Genomic DNA, 14,754 nt, shown 5'->3' on the forward strand with positions numbered 1-14,754 from the left:
AGAAAATGTTCCAGTTTCAAAATGAATGGGTTCCACTCAGTGAGAGTGGTCAGAGGACTACCTAAGCAACGAAGCAGAGACGATAGGAGTGAAGAGGAGCTGGCCAAACTACAGTATGGTGCCAAAATTCCAGTACTGTTGGTCTGTGAGGAGCCATGGGGTTACTTATTCTGGACCTTTTCATTAATCATCTGAATGAAACTGTATCACACTGTGAGCTGATTACACAAAGCAATCAAACCTAATGTTTTCTCATGGTAATATGATATATTGTAAACTAAAAAGTAAAGACAGACTCACACTGTACCATCCTAAATGTTTGTATTGCATTCTATTAATTAATTCCAAAACCAGTGGCGTCATGCCCATAGGGGGCACGTGCCCCCTCAGATTTGTCCGATTTTTACAGTATTTTTACAGCACACTGACTGGACCAGGCAAAGAGAACACCCCAAACCCCCCTTTAGTCTTTCTAGTAAGTGGTTCCCTCCAAGGTGCACAGAGCAAAGAAATGCCTAGGCAGGAAGCTCGATACTCTACTGCATGCAGTGGAGGAGGAGAGAGAGAGTGACACACACAGGGTTTGATTTGATTTTAGCTGCCGGTGATGTGCAGAAGGGTATAATTGTAAATGAATTTGATCAATCTATGTAGCCTATTGATTCCTTCTTGATGAATATATCAAATCAAAATGCGTTGTTGTTTCTCTGTAATACTAGCCACCTAGCAAGTTTTTGAAATTGGCTTTAGCTAACCAGCTAGATAGATTCCCAACTTCATACCTACACTTTAAGAAAAAAGGATCACAAAAGAGTTCTGAGGTTGCCCCCATAGGATAAACCTTTTTGGTTCCAAGTTGAACCCTTTTTGTAGGACATAACTATTTTTGGTTCTATGTAGAACCCTCTACATGGAACCCAAAAGGCTTCTATCTGGAACCAAAAAGGATTCTATCTGGAACCAAAAGGGGCTCTTCAAAGGGTTCTCCTAGGGGGACAGCCGACGAGTCTAGCTAACAAAACATGTCAGGCTATCAATCAAGTTAGAGTAGCTTGTCTAATTACTGTATCTTAGCTGGGCATGCCTGCTGCCAAGGTTGCTACACTTTAGAAATGCAAGCCCTTACTAAATGTACTGAAGGCATAACATTTCTTAAAAAGAATCAATTTACATCATTCATTAAAATGACAATTGAACAAGGTAAGAGGTATGCATAGATAACCTACAGAAAAATATACATAATGATTATAGCTCTAGATTGCAGGAAAAATCTGATTTGCGTTTAATAATTGGTGTAATAACAGATTCAGTGACACAGCACACTATGACTGTCTTGCTACAGGGTCTGTTCTGGATCGCCCAGGTATTACTCCTAGATGAGAACTGTTGACGGGGTGAGTTCAGGGGGGTAGGTAGTCGTAAATGTAGTGTTGCTCCAGTCTACACTCAGATTGCGCCATGAGCTGATTGGTAGAGGCAGTAGAAGATGGACACTTGTCCCCACAGCTAGGATGACAATGGCAGCCAGTACGGTGAAACCTCTCCTCAGGACCAGCTGGGTGGTGGAGAGCAGGGCTCTGGGGCTCCCATCCTCCTTCTGCACCTCTGGGGTCAAATTGCTTCCCCTGAGGTCCCCCTGGCCCTCAGCACTCACTGACATGTATCCATTCACTGTCTGGGTGTGGAAGAAGGCACAATCTGGGTTAGAACAATGTTATTTGCAAGTATAGTATAAATAACATAAAAAATAGGACTGAGCAACATTTTCTACTCACCCTGCCATTGTTCTCTGTGTGGTCAGGTGCAACTATACTCCTCATTGACACCATATGTCCAGCCTTTCCAGCTCGTTTCACAGCCTGTCACAAACAGTTCAACTCCATGATGCTGACAGCAAACATTTTCCTTCACCCACCCCAGACCACTACTATGCTTCACAGAAACCATAAAGATAGAGGCCGCCCCAGGCCACTACTATGCTTCACAGTAACCATAAAGATAGAGGCCGCCCCAGGCCACTACTATGCTTCACAGTAACCATAAAGATAGAGGCCGCCCCAGGCCACTACTATGCTTCACAGTAACCATAAAGATAGAGGCCGCCCCAGACCACTACTATGCTTCACAGAAATCATAAAGATAGAGGCCGCCCCAGACCACTACTATGCTTCACAGAAACCATAAAGATAGAGGCCGCCCCAAGCCACTACTATGCTTCACAGTAACCATAAAGATAGAGGCCGCCCCATGCCACTACTATGCTTCACAGTAACCATAAAGCTAGAGGCCGCCCCGGGCCACTACTATGCTTCACAGTAACCATAAAGATAGAGGCCGCCCGGGCCACTACTATGCTTCACAGTAACCATGAAGATAGAGAACGCCCCAGGCCACTACTATGCTTCACAGTAACCATAAAGATAGAGGCCACCCCAGGCCACTACTATGCTTCACAGTAACCATAAAGATAGAGGCCGCCCCAAGCCACTACTATGCTTCACAGTAACCATAAAGATAGAGGCCGCCCCATGCCACTACTATGCTTCACAGTAACCATAAAGCTAGAGGCCGCCCCAGGCCACTACTATGCTTCACAGTAACCATAAAGCTAGGGGCCGCCCCATGCCACTACTATGCTTCACAGTAACCATAAAGCTAGAGGCCGCCCAATGCCACTACTATGCGTCACAGTAACCATAAAGCTAGAGGCCGCCCCAGGCCACTACTATGCTTCACAGTAACCATAAAGATAGAGGCCGCCCCAGGCCACTACTATGCTTCACAGTAACCATAAAGATAGAGGCCGCCCCAGGCCACTACTATGCTTCACAGTAACCATAAAGATAGAGGCCGCCCCAGGCCACTACTATGCTTCACAGTAACCATGAAGATAGAGAACGCCCCAGGCCACTACTATGCTTCACAGTAACCATAAAGATAGAGGCCGCCCAATGCCACTACTATGCGTCACAGTAACCATAAAGCTAGAGGCCGCCCCAGGCCACTACTATGCTTCACAGTAACCATAAAGATAGAGGCCGCCCCAGGCCACTACTATGCTTCACAGTAACCATAAAGATAGAGGCCGCCCCAGGCCACTACTATGCTTCACAGTAACCATAAAGCTAGGGGCCGCCCCATGCCACTACTATGCTTCACAGTAACCATAAAGCTAGAGGCCGCCCAATGCCACTACTATGCGTCACAGTAACCATAAAGCTAGAGGCCGCCCCAGGCCACTACTATGCTTCACAGTAACCATAAAGATAGAGGCCGCCCCAGGCCACTACTATGCTTCACAGTAACCATAAAGATAGAGGCCGCCCCAGGCCACTACTATGCTTCACAGTAACCATAAAGATAGAGGCCGCCCCAGGCCACTACTATGCTTCACAGTAACCATGAAGATAGAGAACGCCCCAGGCCATTACTATGCTTCACAGTAACCATAAAGATAGAGGCCGCCCCGGGCCACTACTATGCTTCACAGTAACCATAAAGATAGAGGCCGCCCGGGCCACTACTATGCTTCACAGTAACCATAAAGATAGAGGCCGCCCCGGGCCACTACTATGCTTCACAGTAACCATAAAGATAGAGGCCGCCCCGGGCCACTACTATGCTTCACAGTAACCATAAAGATAGAGGCCGCCCGGGCCACTACTATGCTTCACAGTAACCATAAAGATAGAGGCCGCCCCATGCTACTACTATGCTTCACAGTAACCATAAAAATAGAGGCCGCCACAGGCCACTACTATGCTTCACAGTAACCATAAAGATAGAGGCCGCCCCAGGCCACTACTATGCTTCACAGTAACCATAAAGATAGAGGCCGCCCCAGGCCACTACTATGCTTCACAGTAACCATAAAGATAGAGGCCGCCCCAGGCCACTACTATGCTTCACAGTAACCATAAAGATAGAGAACGCCCCAGGCCACTACTATGCTTCACAGTAACCATAAAGATAGAGGCCGCCCCAGGCCACTACTATGCTTCACAGTAACCATAAAGATAGAGGCCGCCCCAGGCCACTACTATGCTTCACAGTAACCATAAAGATAGAGAACGCCCCAGACCACTACTATGCTTCACAGAAACCATAAAGATAGAGCCGCCCCAGGCCACTACTATGCTTCACAGTAACCATAAAGATAGAGGCCGCCCCAGGCCACTACTATGCTTCACAGTAACCATAAAGATAGAGAACGCCCCAGGCCACTACTATGCTTCACAGTAACCAGAAAGATAGAGCCGCCCCAGGCCACTACTATGCTTCACAGTAACCATAAAGATAGAGGCCGCCCCAGGCCACTACTATGCTTCACAGTAACCATAAAGATAGAGAACGCCCCAGGCCACTACTATGCTTCACAGTAACCAGAAAGATAGAGCCGCCCCAGGCCACTACTATGCTTCACAGTAACCATAAAGATAGAGGCCGCCCCAGGCCACTACTATGCTTCACAGTAACCAGAAAGATAGAGAACGCCCCAGGCCACTACTATGCTTCACAGTAACCATAAAGATAGAGGCCGCCCCAGGCCACTACTATGCTTCACAGTAACCATAAAGATAGAGGCCGCCCCAGGCCACTACTATGCTTCACAGTAACCATAAAGATAGAGAACGCCCCAGACCACTACTATGCTTCACAGAAACCATAAAGATAGAGCCGCCCCAGGCCACTACTATGCTTCACAGTAACCATAAAGATAGAGGCCGCCCCAGGCCACTACTATGCTTCACAGTAACCATAAAGATAGAGAACGCCCCAGGCCACTACTATGCTTCACAGTAACCAGAAAGATAGAGCCGCCCCAGGCCACTACTATGCTTCACAGTAACCATAAAGATAGAGGCCGCCCCAGGCCACTACTATGCTTCACAGTAACCATAAAGATAGAGAACGCCCCAGGCAACTACTATGCTTCACAGTAACCAGAAAGATAGAGCCGCCCCAGGCCACTACTATGCTTCACAGTAACCATAAAGATAGAGGCCGCCCCAGGCCACTACTATGCTTCACAGTAACCAGAAAGATAGAGCCGCCCCAGGCCACTACTATGCTTCACAGTAACCATAAAGATAGAGGCCGCCCCAGGCCACTACTATGCTTCACAGTAACCATAAAGATAGAGGCCGCCCCAGGCCACTACTATGCTTCACAGTAACCATAAAGATAGAGGCCGCCCCAGGCCACTACTATGCTTCACAGTAACCATAAAGATAGAGGCCGCCCCAGGCCACTACTATGCTTCACAGTAACCATAAAGATAGAGGCCGCCCCAGGCCACTACTATGCTTCACAGTAACCATAAAGATAGAGGCCGCCCCAGGCCACTACTATGCTTCACAGTAACCATAAAGATGGAGGCCGCCCCAGGCCACTACTATGCTTCACAGTAACAATAAAGATAGAGGCCGCCCCAGGCCACTACTATGCTTCACAGTAACCATAAAGATGGAGGTATGGGCTGTCCGTCTCTGAGTCCCTGTATGTCCCAGATAGGGAAGTGAAAAGCCACTGGTGACGTACCTTCTCTGTCATTTTCTTCCAGTCGAGCCTGAAGATGACAGTGATGAAGAAGCTGGACTGTAGAATTACACAGATTAACAGGCCTAACCAGAACCCTGTGGAGAGGAGAGGAGAGGAGAGGAGAGGAGAGGAGAGGAGAGGAGAGGAGAGGAGAGGAGAGGAGAGGAGAGGAGAGGAGAGGAGAGGAGAGGAGAGGAGAGGAGAGGAGAGGAGAGGAGCTTTGACCAAGGACAGAGAACATTGTGTCATCTTCAATACAGAATAGCTCTGCTATTCATGATTCTTAATGGCTAGTGAGAGCAACTATTTTTCTGAATGTATTTGTACCACATTTCTGAATTTGATCATAACCATACTTCTGTTGCAAGTATATGGCAAGGCAGTAAGAATGACCAAAGACCTTGGTTTTCATAAAATTCAGAACTGAGTACATACCTACAACCCTGAGGCCAGCTGCAAACATCAAAGAGATGCCCAGTGGAAGGCCCACGCAGTAGTAGGTGATGAGATTAGCCATCGCTGCTATCTTCTGTTTGCCCGTGCCCAGGATGATTCCCATACACACACACTGGGACAGACAAATCTCAGATTAGTGGGTGTTAACAGAGAGAGACAAACACTGTTACCAGGTTTCATGGCTTATCACTCATTCAACCAATGTTCACTCATTCAACCAATGTGACTTCTTATTGTTGCAGTGTTATTGTATGAAATGTTATTCATTTTTCAATGGTTACAAACCACTTGAGTGCACTTACCACTAGCCCATCAAAGAACTGAAGAACACAATACACATTGAGAAGTTGAGAGACCAGATCTATGATCTGCCTGAAAAGGAAAGAGAGCATGGTTATTGAGATGGTCAGGTTCCAAGGTTTGGGACTGTCTTGACTTGAATCATTATGTTGAATATATGTGTATATGTATATATGTATGTATATGTATATGTACTTACGCATCAGAAGTAAACATGAAGCCAATTACTGTTTTAGTAGAGATCAGCATGATTCCCTGAATTACTGCCATTGAACCTAGAGCATGGGACAGAGGAAAAAGACCAAGCATTACTGCAAAATAACTACTAGTTTGTCAAAGTAATTATTGTCATTTTAGTTCACCATAGATCACCATAGATGGTTTAAACCAGGGCCATATGAGCTGACCTGACAGGGCAAGGGACACCTTGCTGGTGAGGATGGCCCCGGCTGTGTCTCCGGCCCCCAGGGCGTTCCCCACACGAACACATGCTGCAGCCTGGATCCCCAGGGGGAACTTTACCCACACAACACATTAACTAGACACCTCATACACAGCTTGCTGTCTTATTCTAACCATGCCTCAAACAAAGTTAATGTGTGTTTTCGCCTCAAATTTACTTTGACCTGTAGCCTACAATTTTGGGTTATTCTTCAACTTATTTGGACTGGATAGCCAGGGCATTGGGTTTTGTTTGGTTTCCATGATAGGACTGTTAGGGTGGGTGTGTAAGGAGTTTTGTACACAGTACCATGTAGTTGATGAAAGCCAGCATTATGACCACATGTTGAGCAGCCAGGTCCACTTCACTCAGCATGCCTGAGAAAGAGAGAAGGGAAGAGAGAAGGGAAGAGAGAGGGGGAAGAGAGAGGGGGAAGAGAGAGGGGGAAGAGAGAAGGGAAGAGAGGAATGCAGGGGGAAGAGAAGAATGTGAGAGAGGGGGAAGAGAGAAGGGAAGAGAGAGGGGAAGAGAGAAGGGAAGAGAGAGGGGGAAGAGAGAGGGGGAAGAGAGAGGGGGAAGAGAGAGAAGGGAGAGAGAGGGGAAGAGAGAGGGGGAAGAGAGAGGGGGAAGAGAGAGGGGGAAGAGAGAGGGGGAAGAGAGAGGGGGAAGAGAGAGGGGGAAGAGAGAGGGGGAAGAGAGAGGGGGAAGAGAGAAGGGAAGAGAGAGGGGGAAGAATGCAGAGGTGGATGTTACATAAATATGGTTGTTTTGGCCTTTGGAATGTGACTGTTCATTGGTTCATTGGTGTTAACCTCACGAGCTGAAATGTACCTGCAAGGAACCCCCCAAGCTCATAGATCCACCATTCGAAACACAGCATCAGAGTACTGGGGATGGCTAGTTTCATATAAGAGCCCCACTCCTGCAGCGCTTCTGTAGTCCAGCCTGTAGGGAGAGACAATGGCCTGCTCATCCCAACACAAACCAGTTGATTTCAGTGGGTCACATTCATCAGGCACAATCACAGAGATGTGGACGTTCTATTACCTCCCCATGTTTTCACATGTAGCTTCTTCCAACAAATGTAAGCAAATAAGAAGGAACATATGTAGAGTTGGGAAAGCGTATTAGCTGCTGCCGACCCTCTAGAAAACAAACACACACAAACAAACCAACAGAAACACACTCCATGAAATGATAATGATCATTGCATACTAACACTGGCAGGTACATACTTGATACTCTGACTATGTTACTGACTGTTAAGAATGTGGCACTGTTATCAATGTTATTGTGTGAGCACACCTACATCACTCCCAGGTCCATCCAGTAGAGCAGGATATAGTTTGTCACCACATTGGCGATGTTGGCCGCTGCTGCTGTGTACATCTGAGGCAGTATTATCCCCTGAGCACAGAAACACACTCGTTGATATGATTATAAACATCAGAATCACACCTATGATTGTCTTACTCCTTAACCCAGATGATATACAAGAGACTGGGATGAGGATGCCATCATAGAAATAAGAATGAATAGAAAGGGCATCTCCATATAAGTCATTGATGGCATAATGGGTGGACTGGCAGCCATTTTGAGTGTACCCATGCCAGGAAGTAAAATCAGGAAGTGTACCCTTCAATCTGTGCTGTGATTTGTTGAGTCAACTCAACTGACATTACAAAAAAACCATGAGCCACCTCAGTTAGCATCATTTGAATGAACATGCTACATTACCATGGTAATCCAGCATCACTTGATAGAACATTCCAAAATAACATGACAATGATTGCATTACAATACTTGGCAGCCATTGTGAGTGTACCTATGAGTTTACCAGTCAATTGCCAGAGTAAGAGCTTCCAAGGCCATTCTATTCATTCTTATTTCTATGGATGCGATGAGGTGTGAGAAACAAAACAAGTCAGTTGTAGCCCAGCAGCACGGTCAGTGTACCTGGTTTTGGAGATAAGAAGCCTGAAGTTGATGCAGGAAAATAGCCTAAAATATAGAGATACAGAGTAAATTACAAAGACAGGGAGGAGAGGATGTTCTATTCATCTAATAAGAATAGGTTAATGGAGCCAGCGAGTTGAAAACAGACTAAATTGAAGCCAGTCTAAACAAGTGGGTGTTTGATAAAACAGACAACTCACTGGCACTGCAGGTAGGTAGGCGATGACATACAGCTGTGCTATCCTAAAATACAGAGCATATATTCACTGTTAAATCACACTAAATTACTACACGTGTTTCCATGTATTAACCCTATACACACCACATACTGCTACACTCTATCCATTTACCATTATGTTGTCCATAAAAGTCCCCTATTCAGGCAGCAGTGTCAAAATGTTTATTGCATCTAGAAACTAACAGCAATCTGTACATCTCATTGAGTAGGTCAATTGGCTGTGAAAACATTGCTGGCGTTTCCAGTGAATGGAGTGTTTGTGGAATTGCCAGGGGCCACATTTGATGTTGAGAGCAGCCAGAGATGGTGTTATTACAGCTAAGAGAATGAAGAGTTCTGTTCTCCCCAACTAGCATACAAACAAGCACATATCTTTACCCAGCATCAGAGGCACGGCACCGTGCATCAGCTGTATCTGTGCTTGGAGTAGGGCCTCATATATTTCCTGACCATGTGACCTGATCAGGAACAACAAGTGTTAAACATATCAAAATATATTTTATATTTGAGATTCTTCAAAGTAGCCACCCTTTTGCCTTCATATATGGGGCTCCTGAGTGGCGCAGTGGTCTAAGGCACTGCATCTCAGTGCGAGAGGTGTCACTATCCAGGTCCTGGTTCAATTCCAGGCTGTATCACAACTGGCTGTGATTGAGAGTGCCATAGGGTGGCGCCCAGCGTCATTAGGGTTTGGCCGGGGTAAGCTGTCATTGTAAATAACAATTTGTTCTTAACTGACTTGCCTAGTTCAAAAAAGACAGCTTTGCATTCTCTCAACCAGCTTCATGAGGAATGCTTTTCCAACAGTCTTGAAGGAGTTCCCACATATGCTGAGCACTGATTTTCCTTCACTCCTCGGTCCAATTCATCCCAAACCATCTCAATTGGGTTTGAGGTTGGGTGATTGTGGAGGCCAGGTCATCTGATGCAGCACTCCATCACTCTCCTTCTTGGTCAAATAGCCCTTACACAGCCTGGAGGTGTGTTTTGGGGACATTTTCCTATTGAAAAACAAATGTTAGTCCCAATAAGCACAAACAAGATGGGATGGTATATTGCTGCAGAATGCTGTGGTAGCCATGCTGGTTACGTGTGCCTTGAATTCTAAATAAATCACTGACAGTGGCATCAGCGAAGCAACCCTACACCATCACACCTCCTCCATGCTTCACCGTGGGAACAACGCATACAGAGATCATCCATTCACCTACTCTGCGTCTCCCAAATATACAGTGGTTGGAACCAAAAATCTCAAATTTGGACTCAGTCCAAAACAGATTTCCACTGGTCTAATCTCCATTGTTTGTGTTTTTTGGCCCAAGCAAGTCTCTTATTATTATTGGTGTCCCTTAGAAATGGTTTATTTGCAGTAAATCGACCATGAAGGCCTGATTCATGCAGTCTTCTCTGAACAGTTGATGTTGAGATGTGTCTGTAACTTGAATTCTGTGAAGAATTCGTTTGGGCTGCAATTTCTGAGGCTGGTAACTTTAATGAACTTGTTTTCTGTAGCAGAGGAAACTCTGGGTCTTCCTTTCCTGTGGCGGTCCTCATGAGAGACAGTTTCATCATAGCATTTGATGGGTTTTGTGACTGCAATTGAAGAAACTTTCAAAGTTCTTGAAATTTTCCACATTGACTGACCTTCATGACTGATCATTACTGACCTTCAAATGTATAAACTTTTGACTGGTACTGTACATAATTGCTTTACCCACTTCATATGTATATAGTGTATTCTAGTCAATGCTCATCTTATATAAATACTGCTGTGGACACCTTTTCTATTCATATACTATCAATACCGTCTATACACACCATCATATACATATATATTTCTATTCTGGACTCTGACATTGCTTGTTCTGATATTTCTTAATTCCTTTCTTTTAATTTTGTGGAATTTGTGTGTATTGCTTTATATTGTTAGGTATTACTGCACTGTTGGAGCTAGAACCATAAGCATTTTGCTGCACCTGCAATAACATCTGCAAAATATGTGTACGTGACCGAGATGTACGCGATCAATTCTCGGGAAGACTCTTTTCTCTGTATACATCAATGATGTTGCTCTTGCTGCTGGTGATTCTCTGATCCACCTCTATGCAGACGACACCCTTCTGTATACTTCTGGCCCTTCTTTGGACACTGTGTTAACTAACCTCCAGACGAGCTTCAATGCCATACAACACTCCTTCCGTGGCCAACAACGGCTCTTATGAAAGTAAAACCAAATGCATGTTCTTCAACCGATCGCTGCCTGCACCTGCCCGCCCGTCCAACATCACTACTCTGGACGGGTCTGACTTAGAATATGTGGACAACTACAAATACCTAGGTGTCTGGTTAGACTGTAATCTCTCCTTCCAGACTCACATTTAGCATCTCCAATCCAAAATTAAATCTAGAATCGGCTTCCTATTTCGCAACAAAGTCTCCTTCACTCATGCTGTCAAACATAACCTCGTAAAACTGACTATCCTACCAATCCTTGACTTCGGCGATGTAATTTACAAAACAGCCTCCAACACTTTACTCAGAAAATTGGATGTAGTCTATCACAGTGCCATCCGTTTTGTCACCAAAGCCCCATATACCAGCCACCACTGCGACCTGTATGCTCTCGTTGGCTGGCCCTTGCTACATATTCATCGCCAAACCCACTGGCTCCGGGTCATTTATTCTCCTTTGCACCCCAGTATCTCTACTTGCACATTCATCTTCTGCACATCTATCACTCCAGTGTTTAATTGCTAAATTGTAATTATTTCGCCACTATGGCCTATTTATTGCCTTACCTCCCTAATCTTACTACATTTGCACTCACTGTATATAGATTGTTTTATTGTGTTAATGACTGTACGTTTGTTCATCCCATATGTAACTCTGTGTTGTAGTTTGTGTCGCACTGCTTTGCTTTATCTTGGCCAGGCTGCAGTTGTACATGAAAACTTGTTCTCAAATGGCCTACCTGGTTAAATAAAGGTGAAATAAAAAATAAAAAATAGCATTGACTTGATTTGATTTTTACACCGTACCTGGCAACTTCAGGCTCCTGGCCCAGAGCCAGCAGGATAGACTGGGTGTTGAGGAGCATGGCCCAGCAGGGGAGACAGAAGAGCAGTAGGATCAACACACTCCTCTGGAGAATCACCCCCACACGCTGCAGGTTCTTACCACCAAATGTCTGCTCAGACACACACACACACACACACACACACACACACACACACACACACACACACACACACACACACACACACACACACACACACACACACACACACACACACACACACACACACACACACACACACACACACACACACACACACACACACACAACAGCATGAATGACATTATCGTTAGGGTCACAGACTCTGACAGTTGCATATATTTCAACAGAAACGTATACTTCAACTACTGCATGTTTTATTTACACGTACATACCTGAGATACCAAAGTGTCACATGCTAAGGCAAGTCCACCTCCTGTTGCTGCAGTCGTAACATTAATAGTCTGAAGAAGATGACCATCAAACACATTTACAGCACACGATTACATAAAGATTTACATTCTTACAGTATGTTAATGTTTTTTTATGATAATTGATTATTGATTATTACTATCCCCTTCCTTGTGGTTCTTCAAAGGAATACCAGAATCTGTAGGGACCTGAGGTGATGTTGTAATATTTATTTCCATTCTCCCTCCTTTCCTCTCCAACCACATACTGAGGGACATTTTCTTATCTAAGCTGATAGATCCCAGCAGAGTACCCAACATAGCCAGAGGATTGACTCACCGCACAGGCCAGGCCATAGCCAGCTAACATCTCATTCCCCAGGCGACCACAGAACATAGTGATGACAAACGGAAGCAGGTAGTTTAGGATTCGAGATAGCAGCTAGGGGAAGACAACACTCATAAACAATAACAAACACCCTACTGGGCAAAAACCCAAGAATCTATGTGATGATGTTGAATCAATGTGGAAACTCATTGGGTTGCTAAAAGTCATCAACGTAAAGACATTTCACCTCACTTTGATCCTAAATCCAATGACATGGTGAAATGTTTTGTTGATTTCACGTTGAATTCACAATAGTTGACAACTCAACCAAATGTAAATCAAAACTAGACACTGAACTGATGTCTCTGCCCTGTGGGACAGACATTACTTCTAAGTCAATCAAGAGAAATATACTTGAAACACTAGTTCTGATGGGCTTTAGTGGCCCTCGGAGTGTACTTTGAATAAATCATAGTGCCATTAGTATGCACTGCACAGTGCATCCTGTAGCCTAGTATTTCACTCTCACAGAGTAATCTACCTATAACCCTGACAACAGAGCTATCCACTCCAAACAGTGCCACACAATAGTTGTGTCCCAAATGGCACCCTATATTCCCTCTATAATGCACTACCTGGTCAAAAGTAGTGTTCTATATAGGGAGTATATGGTGCCATTTGGGAAACACAATAACACACAACAGGCTCGGTGGGCAGTGCCAGTCCTTACCAAGGGTCCAGTCATCCGGAGAATGTGGTAGAGTTCCTCTCTATGTGCAAGGGGGATTCTGTGCCTTACCCAGTGGCAGCAGAACAGTTTGGCACTAGACTCCTCCATTATAGGTGGACTAGAATTAGAAGTGGGCCCAGATGCCAGTGTAGGCCCAGAGTCTTCCATCCCTGCCTCTGTGTCTGTGTGTGTCCCCTCTCAGTCCTCAATAGTGTTACTGCTGGGACTGTGCTGTAACTCCCCTGTCACTGTCAGACAGACAGCTCCTCTGCAGCTGTGTAAGCACTGCTCTGGTCAGCAGGTCACCAATGCAAAGTTTCAACATCCCAAAAGGCTTACATATTAAACACAAGTGTGAAGCATCTCAAGTGCCTTGTCATTGCATAATAGAAGGACTCAGATAAACAGAACAACACAGTACCAGTCAAAAGTTTGGACACATCTACTCATTCAAGGGTTTTTCTTTATTTTTTACTATTTTCTACATTGTAGAATAATAGTGAAGACATAAAAACTATGAAATAACACATATGGAATCATGTAGTAACCAAAAAAGTTGTTACTATATTTTAGATTCTTTAAAGTAGCCACCCTTTGCCTTGATGACAGCTTTGCACACTCTTGGCATTCAACAAGGACCAAGCTGGAAGAGACCAATAAATACCAGTATTTCTATTGCAGGTCTTTTAACTGAATGACTAATACTTGTTGGGTATTTATGCTTTGTTTGTATCGAATGGATGGGGAGTGCCAACAGAGAGAAACATAATGATTTACATACATGCAATTAACCTTATCGTCATCCTCTTTCCTCAACGCGAAAATAAATGAGATAGGTGATTAAGAGCATACAGTGATTGTTGATAATATTATGACAACAATCTTATGACAACAATCTTAGCTTCTGACCAAGCAATCCACCGCAACTGCAAAGTCAAATTCAAACTATTCAACTCGATGTGTGTTTATCATTGTGAAGGATGTAGCATCAAATGTTAAAGTGTCTGACAATCTACCTTGTCAGAGCAGCAAAGATCACCCGGTCAGTACACTGGCATAAAGCAATAGAAGATCCAGCCTGCTTCATTTCCCTGGCCATCTGTAACACTGCGACAGCAGACGGTAATGCAAATGGGAAAAATATATCTTATGAATGGAATATATCCTTATATTCTCATAAACACTTTACGGAAACGTGACTGTTGTCTGAAGTTCGTTTATGGAGGAGAATTACAAACCAAAACCAGTAGACACACCCACAAACTATGAAGACACCTATCAGGTAGAGAGAACTGATG

The 14,754-nt window shown here is 44.7% G+C and overlaps 1 protein-coding gene across 1 annotated transcript; it reads right to left on the minus strand.

Moving 5' to 3' along the window:
• Positions 1–35: 35 nt before the first annotated feature.
• Positions 36–13,754, minus strand: LOC118363227 (multidrug and toxin extrusion protein 1-like). Its single transcript, XM_035743932.2, has 17 exons — positions 13,457–13,754; positions 12,739–12,840; positions 12,384–12,452; positions 11,972–12,120; positions 8,896–8,938; positions 8,696–8,740; positions 8,049–8,146; positions 7,787–7,884; positions 7,571–7,684; positions 7,049–7,116; positions 6,705–6,813; positions 6,497–6,572; positions 6,300–6,369; positions 5,977–6,109; positions 5,542–5,636; positions 1,776–1,859; positions 36–1,675 (listed from the first exon to the last, which is right to left on the minus strand). Exons 1-17 carry the CDS (start codon positions 13,622–13,624, stop codon positions 1,373–1,375), a joined length of 1,824 nt encoding a protein of 607 aa, XP_035599825.2. The 5' UTR covers positions 13,625–13,754; the 3' UTR covers positions 36–1,372.
• Positions 13,755–14,754: the final 1,000 nt, after the last annotated feature.

Source organism: Oncorhynchus keta, chromosome 1 (assembly GCF_023373465.1).
Source record: "Oncorhynchus keta strain PuntledgeMale-10-30-2019 chromosome 1, Oket_V2, whole genome shotgun sequence".
In the NCBI taxonomy this organism is placed as follows: Eukaryota; Metazoa; Chordata; class Actinopteri; order Salmoniformes; family Salmonidae; genus Oncorhynchus; species Oncorhynchus keta.